General features: G+C 30.9%; 1 protein-coding gene across 1 annotated transcript; it reads right to left on the bottom strand.

Moving 5' to 3' along the window:
* Nucleotides 1-380: 380 nt before the first annotated feature.
* On the bottom strand, nt 381-15,614 carry LOC111711661 (serine protease easter). Its single transcript, XM_023486054.1, has 18 exons — nt 15,567-15,614; nt 15,051-15,083; nt 14,240-14,314; nt 13,859-13,894; nt 13,315-13,399; nt 12,028-12,146; nt 11,768-11,981; nt 11,653-11,707; nt 11,326-11,390; nt 10,418-10,465; nt 7,350-7,410; nt 5,012-5,099; nt 3,253-3,358; nt 2,559-2,667; nt 2,124-2,182; nt 1,721-1,783; nt 932-1,020; nt 381-880 (listed from the first exon to the last, which is right to left on the bottom strand). The coding sequence occupies exons 1-18, from the start codon at nt 15,612-15,614 to the stop codon at nt 770-772; spliced, it is 1,464 nt and encodes a 487-aa protein (XP_023341822.1). The 3' UTR covers nt 381-769.
* Nucleotides 15,615-16,225: the final 611 nt, after the last annotated feature.

Consider the following 16,225-nt stretch of genomic DNA (forward strand, 5'->3'; position numbering starts at 1 on the left):
TCATATTAAAGAAGCACAGAATCTAGAGTCCAAGGAACATGAAACTTTACATTAAAGAAGTGCAGAATCTAGAGTCAGAGTCAAACATTAAACTACAGATCAAAGAAGTACAGAATCTAGAATCAGAGTAGAACATGCAACTTCAGATTAAAGAAGTACAGAATCTAGAGTCAGAAAAGAACATGAAACTTCAGATTAAAGAACTACAGAATCTAGAGTCAGAGTAGAACATGAAACTTCAGATTAAAGAAGTACAGAATCTAGAATCAGAGAAGAACATGAAACTTCAGATTAAAGAAGTACAGAATCTAGAGTCACAGAAGAACATGAAACTTCAGATTAAAAAAGTACAGAATCTAGAGTCAGGGTAGAACATGAAACTTCATATTAAAGAAGTGCAGAATCTAGAATCAGTGAAGAACGTGAAACTTCAGATTAAAGAAGTACAGAATCTAGAGTCACAGAAGAACATGGAACTTCAGATTAAAGAAGTACAGAATCTAGAGTCAGAGAAGAACATGAAACTTCAGATTAAAGAAGTACAGAATCTAGAGTCAGAGTAGAACATGAAACTTCAGATTAAAGAAGTACAGAATCTAGAGTCCAAGGAACATGAAACTTTACATTAAAGAAGTACAGAATCTAGAGTCAGAGTCGTACATGAAACTTCAGATTAAAGAAGTACAGAATCTAGAGTCAGAGAAGAACATGAAACTTCAGATTAAAGAAGTGCAGAATCTAGAATCAGTGAAGAACATGAAACTTCAGATTAAAGAAGTGCAGAATCTAGAATCCAAGGAATGTATGACGTAACATTTGTATAAACGGCGGGAACTCCGAGAGTAGCACAACGACGAGGTCCAAAACTAACAACACCAATCTAGAAAACAATAATTTAGACTCAAAAAAAGGTGATATTATTTCTTCTGACCTGTATCCATCTAGGATCATATGGTCTGTTATTGATCTCAACGTCCATCATAAGACCGGAACCGGAATCCCCCGAACAGCTGTCTTCTCCTGAAATATTGCGCAATTTTAAAAGGCTCAGTAGATACCTTTGAGACGCCATTTTGAATTAAATACTTTGAATAATTTCAAGTCTTTCAAAAAAGGGATCATTTAAATAATTCAAATGCAATTATTTTTCTTTAAATATGCCTGTGATAACTGAGCCATTTTATCAGTATCTATTCTTGGCATGAATAATAGCACCTTTTAGCAAGTTATCTCAAGTTTGATGAAAGAATTTGATTCCTTAATCCAAACTTTAAGCTAAACGTTTGATGCAAACTTATGATTACTTAATCCAAAGGAAAGCTAAATATTTGAGGCAAACTTTTTAATGAAAGCTTTTGATTACGTACTTTACGCTTTAAGCTAAATGGTTAAGGAAAGCTTTCGCTTACTTATTCAAAACTTTAAGTTGAGCATATCTTGCAAGCTGATGATTACTAACCCCAAACTGTAAACTAAACAAATGCACTGTAAACTCAGTTTCATTTCCAGTACCGGGCTGAATTCCAAGCTGCAAGTGCAAGCAGTACAGTACACTTACAGACTAAATAAGTAGACCGGCCCTGGGACAGTATACCAAATGAATCAGCCCCTTCTAGGGAGATTCAATTGAATGATGTATGCTTGTAATTGTCCGATCCAAACTTTAAGCTGAAATTTTTAGACACACTAATGATTTCTCGATCCAAACTTTAATCCTGACCTTTTCTTCCTCCAGCGCATATTTGTGACTCGAGAAGCTTCACCCTTTGTTTGCTGTACAGTGCTGAAGTATGTATGACTAGAGATGGCCAATAAACGTTTTTTAGTTTTAATAGGACTTAAAACTATTTGAGATGTTCAGTACATTTCATATTTGTATATATCTACTCTTTAAGTTTTCTTATAATACATTTTCAACACTTTTACTCTAACGAAGATACAGGGCTATCACAAAAAGAAAAAAAAATTAATTTTTACAAAGTTTTGCAAAATAAAACTTTAAGTACACATGATTTTATAAGCCCAATATTATGACTTTTTACAAGCTAATGAAAAAGAAAAAGGTTTGAAGATGTTTAAATCAAATATAAAAATCAAGAACTATTTGTTACAATCATTATAACCTGAGCAGGCTTCAAACTCAAAGATTGGAGCAGAAACGTATTGAAGAACATCACTAAAACTAGAACAGACAGATGTGAGAAACATTTATTTTTCCTCACAAAGAAATTGACTCTTTGCCACAAAGTCAAAACTGCTAACCCCTGATATACCTTTCCAACCTAAGCTAAGTTTTAACCTTAGATGTTTTAAACTTAAACTATGCACAGTCCAAACACTATTTGATCTAACAGAGTTCATAGTTTAAAATATCTAAGGTCGACGACGTCGGGTTGCAAAGATTATAAGGATTCGAAAATCAGAAATTGTGGTTATTTGTATCATAATTAATAACTTTAAAATGTGTCAGATTCAAGAACAATTAAAGGACTATTTCTTGTTTCATCGGACTAATTAATGACTTCCATTTTTTTCCTAATTGTTTAAAATATACTAACTTTCTTGCATACATATCAATGGCCCCCCAGCCTGCCACCTCAGGGGTCCTATCCTCATAATCCACATTGAAGACAGAGGGTAGAGGTAAACATATTGGAGATACAAAATCTTAAACAGGTTTTATAAAATGCTTTTAAGAAATACAATGGTTTTTCAGTCGCAATTTTAAAAAAAAAGTCTGGAATGTCCGAATCACAATGTTACCATATAAAACCTCTATCTGAGTAACAATGAGAAAGATATCGTCTTTGTCTATCTTCCTCAAATAAAGGTTTAAACTTGTGAATCTTAAATGCCATTTAACTTTGAGGAGGGTCATGTGAAATACATCAACAGTTAATTTAATTATTTTTAAGATTTTGTTACTGTTAACGAATGCTTGCCCAAACAATTTATCTACAGTGGTTGGCGATTATATCAAGACAAAGAAGACGACTTTTATATCTGAGTTTTAATTTATAACAAGCTTTTTTCAAATAAACAAAGAGAAGCTGCTTATTGACAGCTTCTCTTTGTATTAATCCTGTTAAAAATTGAAATCTAAAGTATCTTCATTGTATTGATATATGCGACGACGACTGTAAATATGTAAATTTTGAAAACTTTTTGTTTACAAAGCTTTATGCTGCAAAAAGTCGTCGTTGTATTTAACATTATTTTTGGAGCACTCACTTGAATTGAATTAAAACCTACCTGATTCTACAATATCTTTTTCCATCTTAATCAGAGCAATATCATTATTAAACCTGTACGGTTTATTGTAATCTGGATGTATTAAAACCAATTCTGGTTTATAATCCTAAAATACAGATTCTGTATATAAGGGTTTATTGTATTCTGTATTCTGAATGTATCAAAACTAATTCTGGTTTATAATCCTAAAATACAGATTCTGTATATAAGGGTTTATTGTATTCTGTATTCTGGGTGTATTAAAACCAATTCTGGTTTATAATCCTAAAATACAGGTTCTGTATTTAATTCAATTAAACTCAAATTATATATTTCTGAAGGAAACATTAGCATAACAATTTTAACGATAACATATATAACATCATATAATCATGGGTATATTCTGTATTCTGAGTGTGTTAAACAATTTTGATTTATCATCCTAAAATACAGAATCTGTATTTAAGGGTTTATTGTATTCTGTATTCTGGGTGTATTTAAACCAATTCTGGTTTATAATCTTAAAATATAGATTCTCTATATACGGATTCATTGTATTCTGTATTCTGGGTGTAACAAACACAATTCTGGTTTATAATCCTAAAATAAAATGCTGTGTATAAAGGTTTATTGTATTCTGTATTCTGAGTATTTTACTAACAATTATTCTAAAATACAGATTCTGTATATAAGGGTTTTGTATTTTGTATTCTGGGTGTATAAAAACCAATTCTGGTTTATAATCCTAAAATACAGATTCTGTATACACGGGTTTATTGTATTCTGTAATCTGGGTATATTAAAACCAATTCTGGTTTATAATCCTAAAATACAGAATCTGTATAAAAGGGTTTATTGTATACTGTATTTTGGGAATATTACAACCAATTATGGTTTGTAATCCTAGAATACAGATTCTGTATTTAAGGGTTTATTGTATTCTGTATTCTAAGTGTATCAAAACCAATTCTGGTTTATAATCCTAAATATAGATTCTGTATATACGGGTTATTGTATTCTGTATTCTGGGTGTATTAAAACCAATTCTGGTTTATAATCCTAAAATATAGATTCAGAGCTGAAAACTTTAGAATGGGATAGCCTTAATCCCGATCTGTTAATTAATATGGAGATTAATAACAAGCGGAGAACAAGTTAAATTTAATTTTAAGATAAAGAGGAGATCAAGCATTGATCTCGATTTCCACCAATATAAAGTGTTCAGCTCTGTATTGGGAATCTATGGATATTGATAATACAGAATTCAATGAATTCATCTATGAAGACAAGGTTGTAATCTCTCTTTTTTTTGTATGTCTAACAAGGAACACCTGGACCTATTTTCCTCAAATTTTGTTTGGTTTGCTCGGGACACCCACGAGAACGTTCTTAGCTTGGTTTTGAGATTCTAAGTTGAGTGAGTCCACTTTTAACGGGGAAAATAGCTAAAATCGTAATTTACGACAATGGGCGGGTAAACGGTGGGACTAACTATGACTCCCCTGGACCACGCTGGGTTCCCAAGTTGATAGGACATAAAATTAATCAGATACTAGAAATCTTATTAGAAGTATAACATGAGTTTAAAATTTCTAGACAACTAAAGCAAATTACACCCCTGTGATAAGGATGAAAAGGTTGTTCACTGTTCAGAGCATTTTTCGAATTGAATCAGTTACAAGTAATGAAATCTATGACAAAATCTCANACCTGAGGAAGGGGTAGTCGAGAAGAACACTGTATACCTGAGGAAGGGGTAGTCAAATAGACCACTGTATACCTGAGGAAGGGGTGCACAAAAGTTTTCATATTTATCACAATCTGGGATAGTGTTGGATATATCATACTCTCCCACCCGAACTGCAGTACTGAAAAAAAAACAATTTTAAAATTAAAAGGAATTGTACACTTGCCTCAAACTGTAATTTTCTAAAGTTTATGTTTTTGCAGTTTGGTTCCGATTTCCAACTATTGTATTCAGCAAGATTAACCGGTCTATAGTTGAAATATCACAGGTTTGCATTATCAGGTTGCAAAGATATTGTGATTCGAAAATAAAAATTTTGAGGCACTGATTATATATTAGATCCTTTATCCCCTTTTTCATCCTTTATTGGATTTTGGAGTAAAGTAAGAAACAAAAACTCCAATATGACAAATTTATAGTATTTTCTTTGAGGTTTCATGTTTTCTAAAGCACTATTTCGATCTTTCGTAATTAAAAAAAATTAAATAGAAAAAATGCGTCAACCCAGCTTGTCACGAGTGATTTACTTTCATGTGCAATCCTTTCAAGCTTGTATAAAGTAAATCTATTGCAAAAGACAGCCATCTAATGTATTGAAAGCACGGTAAATTAGGGTTCTTGTTTAGTGAGCTTTAACTTTAAACCCAATTTTCACCCAGTAAAAGAAGACTTTTTTAAAGTTTACTTCTTTATTTTTTTTTTGTTGGGACATAAATTATAAATACCAAAGTATGAACAATCTTTTTACGCTATTTTGAACGTATTTAGAATTAGATATCAAATATAAATGAAAACATTCCAATCCAGACAATGTCCGAATTTAATGAATTTAAGCCGAGTCTAAAATCCCCCAAAAACCGGTTTCTATTGAGCGCCGGCTTAAATATTGAAAAATTGAATACAAATTTAAGTGGAACAAACCCTATTTTAGCCCCGGCTTAAATTTAAGCTGTCGCTTAAATTCTTTAAATTCGGCCTCAGGATCTATATTTGGTTGTAGATTAGTTTAACGTGAACACCTGAAAGCTGGAGAAAGTTAAAGACACTGTTTTATTTTAGAATTGAATTTTCTTTTAAAACATAAATTGGAGAAAATACAAAATAGGGAGAGGAAGAAGGGAAACTTAGTTCAGTGTTTTGTTCCCATGTAATTGAGTTTTGTTAAAAGCAACAGTACGTTATATATAGTAAACTTCAGTTTATCTCTGTTTCGCAAATGAAAATGTGATAGGGGGGGGGGTATAAGATTGCGAGGATTTCGTTTGGAAATAAAAAAAACACGTTTAAATTATGATTTGCTTGAAAAAATCGTGACCCTTTGATTAAAAGAGTATCATGAAGAACAATGTCAATCAAACCTTGACTTGAGGAACGATAACTTTTGAGCTGAAATAATACAAATATCTTGATAACTATTTTGATTGTATTTTAGTACAACCATAGAGAATAGAATATATAGAGAGGAATTTAATGGAAAAAAGTGTAAAACGGCCATTTTGTTGTACTGTTTCCATACTGCAGGTGTACTTCACATATTTATGCTACAGGGTGTCCCAAAAAAACATGGGAATTCAGTGACGAATTCGATATCGTCTTTGTTATGAATTAGCATTGTAATACCTAATTTCAAAATCCTTAATATTATTATGTCTGCTAGAGTTTATTTAATGAAAAGGGTAAAAGACTGCAAAGATGTGTCTATAATGTCTCCGCAAGATGAGCAGTGAATACGGACAAGTTTACTCTGTTTGTATACTGTAATTTTCTTGTTTTACTAAGTACAGCCGGTTGCAGTCAAAACATAAACAAACAAAATGTAAACATAGCAGACGAAACTCTTACAGATTACAGCTTTCTCAGAACTGAAAAAATTCATACCGAGAGATTCTTTTAATTCCTCTCTATATATTCTATTCTCTATGAGTACAACCCGTGATATCCGCAGAACGCAAGTTTATAAATTAAGTTTCTATAAAGAATTACTTATACTTTATATTTTTTAATAAAAAAGTCTAAATGTAATTGAAAATATTATTTTAGACTGTTGAGCCATGAGTCTAAAACTTTATGTTTAAAAGAGGTTGTAAAATGTCAACATTTGTGTCACACTACAAGTACAAATTATAATAACTATTGTAATTAAACTTTACAAATTTTCAAAAAGAAGCAGTAATAACTATCATGCATATCTTTAGCCGGGCTTAACTCCTAATTTAAGGTCCAAATCGTCCAAAATAATTTAATAAACTTTTCTGCATTCTTTAGATTCCATTTTATTTGGGTGACCCCTGTATGAGGACATAAAAGTAATTCAAGGCCTATGTTAGATATGGTTTATTATTTGTAGAAAATATATCAAATTATGTCTTACAAAAGGTAGTCCTTAGGAAGGCTGGCGACACAGTGGGCTGCTGTAAGAATATGTCGTCTTCCTAAAATAATATTTGTCAAAGTTGCAAAGTTTTCGGAAGAAATCCTAAAAAATATGATTGAAAGGAATTGTAAGCGTAATTTTAATTGACCCTCGAAGCAAAGATGACAATGCCCGATTTACAACAGTACACTTAAATGCTTTGTCTGCTCAAGTATAAATTATATATATCCATGTTCTTGTTTTTAGTTAACCGGTTTATTTTCGTTTGCAGGTTCTCTGCAGAAGTGACTTACGCATGTTTGCTTTTAAAAAGCATTATCAGAACTGTACAAATTTCCAGTCAGTAAAACGATGGTATCTTCCTCATTTTTGGCTGTATATTAAGGATTTAATGGTATCGTTGTAAATCGGCAATTGTCATCAATTTGTATGTAGGTCCACTAGAAGTTTCGCTTATTTATTTCTCAAACTTATTTTCTTTTATGATTTAGAAAATTTACTGACACATGTTTTAATAATTATTTATAAATAAAATAGTTTAAGATGAATTTTTAAGATTAAGACTAAAGCAAGCTTTTTGTTTTTCCAAAATTATGATTTAAACCTCATGTTAAAATTCATTATTATTCTAATATATTTATTTCAAGCAGACAATTTTACAAAATCATTTTAACATCACAAAAAGCTAATGTTCATTGTACAATGTGAATACTAGAGCCATTATTTAAAGAAAAAATGTCAGTGGTAACCAGATTTATAAATTTAAAATATGATTTTTAGAGAAAAAAATCCTTCACAAATTACAAACATTTAGTGAAATAAGGTTGGATAGTAATATATATATGACCATATATGGTCATGGCAATATTCATACTACAAGCATATTACTCAATTAAAAATCGGTGAATTTCAAAATTTTTTACAGATTTTAAATTTGGCCTTTGTAAAATTAATTGACGAATTTTATTTTTTTTTTTAAGTTGATTTGAGTTTGAAAAAAAAGACTATTTATGGATACTGTTAAGTTAAAGATTAATTAAAGGATTGTTTTGCTTCAAGCTTATATTTTGTTAGCCTTAGATATTTGCAACCTTATTTTTAGGATTTAAACATAAGGGTAATAGGCAAGTAAATAGTTTTTTCCTCATAAGTTATCATAATTGTACTAAATTCAACTAAACTCAACTAATTTAACTAAAGAATACTATAAACGATCTTCATCTGTGCAATTAGCCCAGAAAAAAGGCGTTATAAACTTTTCGTGTTTATCAGTGTTAAACTACGGTGGTCCACGTTTATATCAATACAATGAAGACGACTTTTCTATTTAAGCTTTGATTTCTGCCAAGCTTTCTTCAAATAACAAGTTTACAAGTAGACAAAGAGAGTTATTTGACACCCTCTTTTGGTTTCCATGCTGTTTGAAAGCTTGGTAAAAAAAATTGAATTCGAAGGTCGTCTTCATTGTTTTGACGACGACTGTATTCAAGAATTTCTTTTGGCAGATTCCACTGATAGATCTTTTATAGAATTCTTCAAAATAAAATATCACACTTAGTCTTAACCCTATTACGAATGGGGAGGGGGGGGGGGGGGTTTTCCACCACCCCCACTTGGCTACACTAGAGCGCTCAAACTTGTTCAACATCATTAATGAAAAAACATTTATCAAAAACAAAATTTGTCTAATGCTGCATAGGGTATAGGGTAGAGGACGGTCAAAAAGAGTCAAAAATACTCCAAAGCTTTTTAGTATTTGAGGTACAGATATAAAATTTACTTATTTAAAAAGCCCTTGAAAAATGGATACAGTAACACATGTTAGATGAGTATATTTGTCGAAAAAAAAAATATTTTTCAACAATTTTTTGATGTACTTTTAGAATTTTTTTTATCTCCGTAGCATCTTAAACATTAAAGTTAGAGATAAAATATTTTTTAATTTGCTGGCCTTGAAAAGTTGGACTGGGACATGTATCAAATTCCCTTATCTCATTTCATATTAGGCAAAAATATATACCCAATCGGGATAGGGTTAGTGATAATCGGGATAGGGTTAGTGATAATCTGTTAATAAGCAAAGCGAGTCAAAGCCTTAAAAAGAGGCGCAGCGAATCCGGAATTCCTAATAACAAACGAATCATTATTATTTTGTATTTTTTTTTCGTGATGTTAATCACACATTAAATCATGACTTTTTCAATTTTTTTGAAAATAGAAACAAGCCATCGAAACTTTATAAAAAATCTATTTTATAAAAATTTTTTGAAATTTTAATTTGATCAACATTTTTGTTTATTCGTCTGTTAAATGTTTTTTTAAAATTTAAATCTGTCTAACCAAGAACTTCAGAGAGTCAAAAGAATTTATACTGATAATGGAGTGCTGCAGATATTTATCTTTTTTATTGAATAATTATTTTGAGCTCTTACAAACTGTTTTTACAATCACTAAGATTTTGTTATGATAGTATTAAACCCATTGAAAAATTATGAAGACGACATTTATAAATTATTTCGATGACTCTCAAAGTTCTGTGTTAAACTGTATAAAAGCGTAGCAGCTGCAAGGTATTTAAACTAGTTTACACTGAAGAAGTGTCAAGAGGTGTATACAGGGGTGGGGAAATAAAGGAAAAGGGGCTTAAAAAGTGAAATCTATGATTTCCATACCCTCCCTGGAATGTCGAAAAAGTTAAGCAAATTCACAAATTCCTGCATACATTACGTACTTGTTTAAGTCCTTTGCACATTCTAAGTGACAATAATATATTTCTAATTTTCGCTGAATTTATTTGTATTATCTAATGCTTTGTTTGTATTTCAATAAAAAATGGGAAATATTAGAAATAAAAAATTAAAAAATTAAATAAAGTTTCTCCTTTAAAATTGATGAACGACAATTTTAGAAAAGAAACAAATCTGTCACTTTGTTTGGAAAGTCAGTTTAAATTAAATTGACAAACTGGAATCAGGAAGTATTGATTGATTCATTCATTCTAGACAGGGGTGATTTACCCCCCAGCCCTTCCCTGTATACACCCCGGATTTGGTTTAATTACTTACCTATCAATGTTCCACCGCATTTGAATTCTACTTTGCTGCTCCCAGAAACTAGAAAAAAAATTGTACGGTGTTACAGGGTGTCCCTCGAAACATGAGAGTTTGTGAATAGTTTTGAATGTCTTCTTCCATATACTGTATTAGATATTAAAGACTTTTCGCAGTTTAATTCGTTAAAAAAACTTTTATTCAAATATACTTTACTTTGAAATAATTTTTTTTTATAATATGACTGCTATATGATATTGTTTATTATTCTCTTTGGTATCGAATAGCTTAACAAAATATGGAAGAAGACATTTTATACTATTCACCAACTGTCATGTTTCGTGGGATACCCTGTAGGCGATTATAGCAGTATAATGAAGACGACTTTTTTATTTAAGATTTAATTGTTAACCAGCTTTTTTTCATTAAAAGTTTACAAGTAATTAAAGAGAAGCTTTTTTAATTGACAGCTTCTCTTTGTTGACATGTTTGGCATGATGTAAGTCAAAATTGAAATCTAAAGTCGTCTTCATTATATTGACATAATCACCTACCATTGTAAATGTGTACAAATTATAAATAGGGTTAGCCGCTGGGAAAAGTGACGTAACGGAGATACCGTTAACAAATGAGACTTCATGATTTAAATTGTTGGTTGAAACAAGATGCGGGAAACTAGATCTTTGATTGGAAAACGTTAAAGTTAACACTAAACTACCTAAATATCCAATATTAGCTAACCAAGGATATATATATTACTTAAATATCCAATGTTAGCTAACCATAGATATCTATACTACCTGAATATTCAATGTTAGCTAACCAAGGATATCTATACTACCTGAATATAAAATGTTAGCTAACCAGGGATATCTATACTACCTGAATATCCAATGTTAGCTAACCAAGGATATCTATACTACCTGAATATCCAATGTTAGCTAACCAAGGATATTGTCCAAGGCTAGCCTTCTTCCCTCCAACTATTCTTAATCAACAATACAATCATTTACCAGTGAAACAAGTATCTACTTATTTTTTTTAAATAAAATCTATTTTTTTAATAAAATCTATTTTTAATAAAATCTATTTTTAATAAAATCTATTTTTAATAAAATCTATTTTTTCTTGTTTTGCTGCTTTTAAGATGAATTCAAACAATATGCAGGGAAAATATTTGTTGATTTGATCAAATACAATTTTTTGATAAATGTTTTTTTTATAAATTAATAAAAATGTTTTTTAGTTGCCTTTGCAGAACCAATGAACGTCCACACGTATCTAAGTTGCTCAGCAATTTCAGTCCTAAATTTTATATTTAAAAAAAGGATGTTTTTTTACGTTATTGAGAATTTAATTTTGCACCTGGATGTTCTTTTAAAGATGATGATTTCTTTGTTGTTTTTGTTGTTGTAGATGTTGTTTCTGAAGATGTCGTTTGTGAAGATGTTGTTTGTGTAGATGTTGTTTGTGAAGATGTTGTTTGTGAAGATGTTGTTTCTGAAGATGTTGTTTGTGAAGATGTTGTTTCTGAAGATGTTGTTTGTGAAGATGTTGTTTGTGAATGAAGATGTTGTTTCTGAAGATGTTGTTTGTGAAGATGTTGTTTGTGAAGATGTTGTTACAATTGTTTTAGCTGTAGTTGTAGTTCTTGTTAACGTAGTTGTAGTTGTAGTTGTAGTTGTAGTTGCAGCTGTTGTTGCAGTCGTAGTTTCATTTCCTGTTTTTGGACTTTCCACACTTCCTTGTAATTAAAAAAAGTTTTTTATATATCTAACAAAAATTGATTTTTATGTTTTTAGTCACTCCCCGTACAATATTAACTTTTAGTCACTCCCCGTACAATATTAACTTTTAGTCACTTCCCGTACAATATTAACTTTTAGTCACTCCCCGTACAATATTAACTTTTAGTCACTCCCCTGCAATATTAACTTTTAGTCACTCGCCCGTACAATATTAACTTTTAGTCACTCCCCTTACAATTCTCAATTAGCGATTTACAACCATAGATAAAGATAGATTGCGCATAAGAAGACATTTTTCATCTTGAAAGATATAAATGTACAGAGATGTTTTAAAGTTATTCCTATTATATAGATTAACTAGGTCGGTTGTGAACATTGGCTGTTCTTATACCATTGAGTACTTTTGGTGTTCATGAGTTCTGTATAGAGAGAAATTTAAGTTTAGTCTTTCGCATGTCCTTCTTCAGTTCTCGTCAATATGATATATTGCTCAAAGAATTATTGTTGTTCAAATAGTTCCATTCCCGGAGTTATTTTACACTCTATTATGAAATCCATTAAAACACCAAACCACCCCGCTTATCATTGAAGTACAGTTTGACCCCTAGAAGTATGAGTTCGCGGACTGTACAGTTCTTGGTGATTTTGCGTACATAAGCTATCTATGCTTATTTATTTATCTATGTTTACAACGGTACACTTAAGCTTTTGTGTTTATGTCGACTACAGAGATATGTGTGTGTAATCGAAACCTGCTTGTATTTAGCTACAATTTCCAATGTGCGCTATGTACACCACGACCCCAAGCTTTAGTTGTGTACAGCAATTGTACACGGACCAAAGAAATAGTGGGTTCCAGTAGAGAGTGACTCAATAAGATATACATATACCAGATTGGTTGAATTCATGGCTCCCCTGATTGGATGGATATCACTAAATGGTCTGGCTACAGGTAGGGTTTCCAGAGTATTGGAAAAGTCGTTGGAAATTTGTGTGTCCACGCGAATTGCGCAATTTTTGCGTTTCAAAAAGTTCGCAAAAAATGCGTATGTTGAGCGGAATTCTAACTGATACTTGCACTATTACTTTTAACGCGAGGAATTGCCAGAAGAACAATTTTTCTAAAATTAGAAATAAATGTATTTTTTTTCAGAAAAATTCTACCTAAGAAATTGTTATCAATGATTCCATCCGAGGGACAGCAAATTTTTGGTATTCCGGTAGATCTATCTTTCCCACACAGATAAACCTAAACCATAATTAAACTGTAATTTCAAGTGACCCTTCAGTTAACAAGGGGCTTGTCAAATTCACCATGGTACCAACTAAACCTATATTCGATTAAATATTTAAAAGATATCATCGTTTTTCTAGCTGATAAATTGTGCCTTAATTTTTTTACAATTCACTTGTTTAGAGAAACCACTTAATAATCAATTTTAAGGTAGAAATAAAACATTAATATCTCATTTATTGATGATCAGCCAAAGATTGAATTGGTTTGAATCAGACCTAACACTTGAAACAACGTCTCCTTCTCCATGTATTAAATCCACGTTCAGAAAATTTACTGTTTCCTTCTTTTTTATAATTATTTTTTATGATTAGAATATAACTAAAAAGAAGATGCACTTTTTTTGAAGAAAAAAATTCCTTTTTAAAATATAAATATGAAAAGATGCAGAAAAATTAATATATATTTGTTTACCTCTCTCATTATAACTGGAACCTCTGGGGGCAGAGGCTAAAAAGAACATTTTTAGTTTTATAAGAAAAAATAATATTATTTAAAAATTTGGTGTTGATGATGATCAAAACCTCATAGAGGTGATAAAGTAGGTGTTAGATCCACATTTTTTTGAAAATATATTTCGGCCTGGGTTGACCCTCGTGGCAGGTCTTGAGATTGAAGATTTAAAGCAATTCATTGTGATTAATTGTATTTAATCCAACTTCTATTAATTAATTGTACAGCTAATCCAACTTCTCGTATTGTCAGTCTATATTAATTGGTTTACGTTCGTTATCCGGTTGCAAAGATATATGAAATAAAAAATTAGAGTTTGAGACAAGTCATCATCTTCTTTACCTTTCGTAAGTTCTGCAGAAGTTTTATAAATGGAAAACATTTCGGATAGGGAACACATTCTCCTTCCTTATAGTCCTGTAAAAACACATTCTTATAGTCCTTTAAAACACATTCTCCTTCCTTATAGTCCTTTAAAACACATTCTCCTTCCTTATAGTCCTTTAAAACACATTCTCCTTCCTTATAGTCCTGTAAAAACACATTCTCCCTCCTTATAGTCCTTTAAAACACATTCTCCTTCCTTATAGTCCTTTAAAACACATTCTCCTTCCTTATAGTCCTTTAAAACACATTCTCCTTCCTTATAGTCCTGTAAAAACACATTCTCCTTCCTTATAGTCCTGTAAAAACACATTCTCCTTCCTTATAGTCCTTTAAAAACTCAAATTAATAAAGTCTTTGCCACAAACTCTAATCCGTATATCTTTGCAACCCAATGTCATAATCTTAGATATTTCAAACCATGAATTCTGTTAAATCAAATAATCTAGTTTTGAAATATCAAAGGCTTACACCATCAGGTTCCAAAGATATAGGAATTACAAAACTTGAGTTTGTGTCAAAGACTCAATTCCTTTTTCTTATTTGGATATTTTGAATATAATATTATTGTATTTGGTATATTTGTCCTCTTCGAAGAATTCCCATGACTCATAGTACATAAAAATAATTAAGATATCACTTATTCCATACTGCACAGTAGGATATATTCGGCCTATAAGTTGTCAAAAACAGAGTATTTCAGTCCTATTTTTAATGGTCAAAAATGAGAAATAAAGTGTTTTCTTTTAATGATATTTTGATTTTTAACCTGATAAACACAGCTACCGGAAGATACAGAATTCTAAAAACAAACAAAATTACTTGAAATTACATTAATTGGTCATTTAAATTTTCAAAAAAGACTTAAATTTCTTTCTTTTCCAAGCTTGTAATAATGGATTTCATTTTGTAGATTAAAAAAAGATTTAATCAATTTCTCTGATCTTGCTGATTATGAAATTTCTTGACCTAGAGAGTTTCCATCAATATTTCTACAGAAAAAAAATTCCCCCATTGAATTGACATTCTGCCACCAACTCAGATTTTCTAAACTCTATATTTTACAACCCGATTTTGTAGACCTGTAATATTTCAATCTAAGATTTTTGGAATATTTAGTTGTGTGAAGTTTGAAACATCAAAGAAAGGTTAAACATAATCAGGTTGTAAAAATTAGAGGATTAGAAATTTCCCGGAAATGTCCCTGATATTGTTTACTGGGTCTGTCCTACCAATGGTTTCTGTGTCTGAACGTGTTCCTCAGGACAGCAGACTCCAATCTGACCGTCAGCTGACCCACAGAAGAAGGAGTCTCGGATAAGTATTCCAACATCTTAGAGTACAGGGTGTCCCAAAAAACATGGGAATTCAGTGACGAATTGGATATCGTCTTTGTTATGAATTAGCAATGTAATACGTAATTTAAAAAGCCATAGTATTAATATGTCTGCTTCAGTTTATTTTATGAAAAGGGTAAAAGATATGTCTATAATGTCTCCGCATTATGAACGGTTGAACAGTGAAGATGGACATGTTTACTTTGTTTGTATACTGCAATTTTCTTGTTTTACTAAGTACAACCGTATGCAGTCAAAACATAAACAAACAAAATGTGAACATAGCAGACGAAACTCTTACGGATTACAGCTTTCTCAGTAGGTATCACTATACTAAATCAAATAATTATTTAAAAAGGCTATATCGAATTCGTCACTGAATTCCCATGTTTATTGGGACACTCTGTAGTTCAAAAATTTGTCTAGAGTCTAATTTCTTTTTGAATCAGGCACCATTTAGGTTTGAAACTTTATATTGCTCTATGGAGAAATATCGACGAAAATCCAATCTTGCAAATAAAATGGAGACAATCTCAATATAAAATTATAATTGTAATTGTAACAATTAAAACTTATTAATAAAAAATTATAAGCTTTAATTGTCACA

Source organism: Eurytemora carolleeae, unplaced genomic scaffold (genome assembly GCF_000591075.1).
Source record: "Eurytemora carolleeae unplaced genomic scaffold, Eaff_2.0 scaffold1183, whole genome shotgun sequence".
In the NCBI taxonomy this organism is placed as follows: Eukaryota; Metazoa; Arthropoda; class Copepoda; order Calanoida; family Temoridae; genus Eurytemora; species Eurytemora carolleeae.

Excerpts from the sequence above, each read along its gene's own strand:
- LOC111711661 (XM_023486054.1), bottom strand. The coding sequence starts at position 15,614 with ATGTTGGAATACTTATCCGAGACTCCTTCTTCTGTGGGTCAGCTGACG. Across the intron at positions 11,982-12,027 it reads CAACTACAGCTAAAACAATT|AAACAACATCTTCATTCACA; the intron begins GTAACAACATCT and ends CAACATCTTCAG. Across the intron at positions 3,359-5,011 it reads TTTGTGCACCCCTTCCTCAG|GATTATAAACCAGAATTGGT; the intron begins GTATACAGTGGT and ends TCTGTATTTTAG.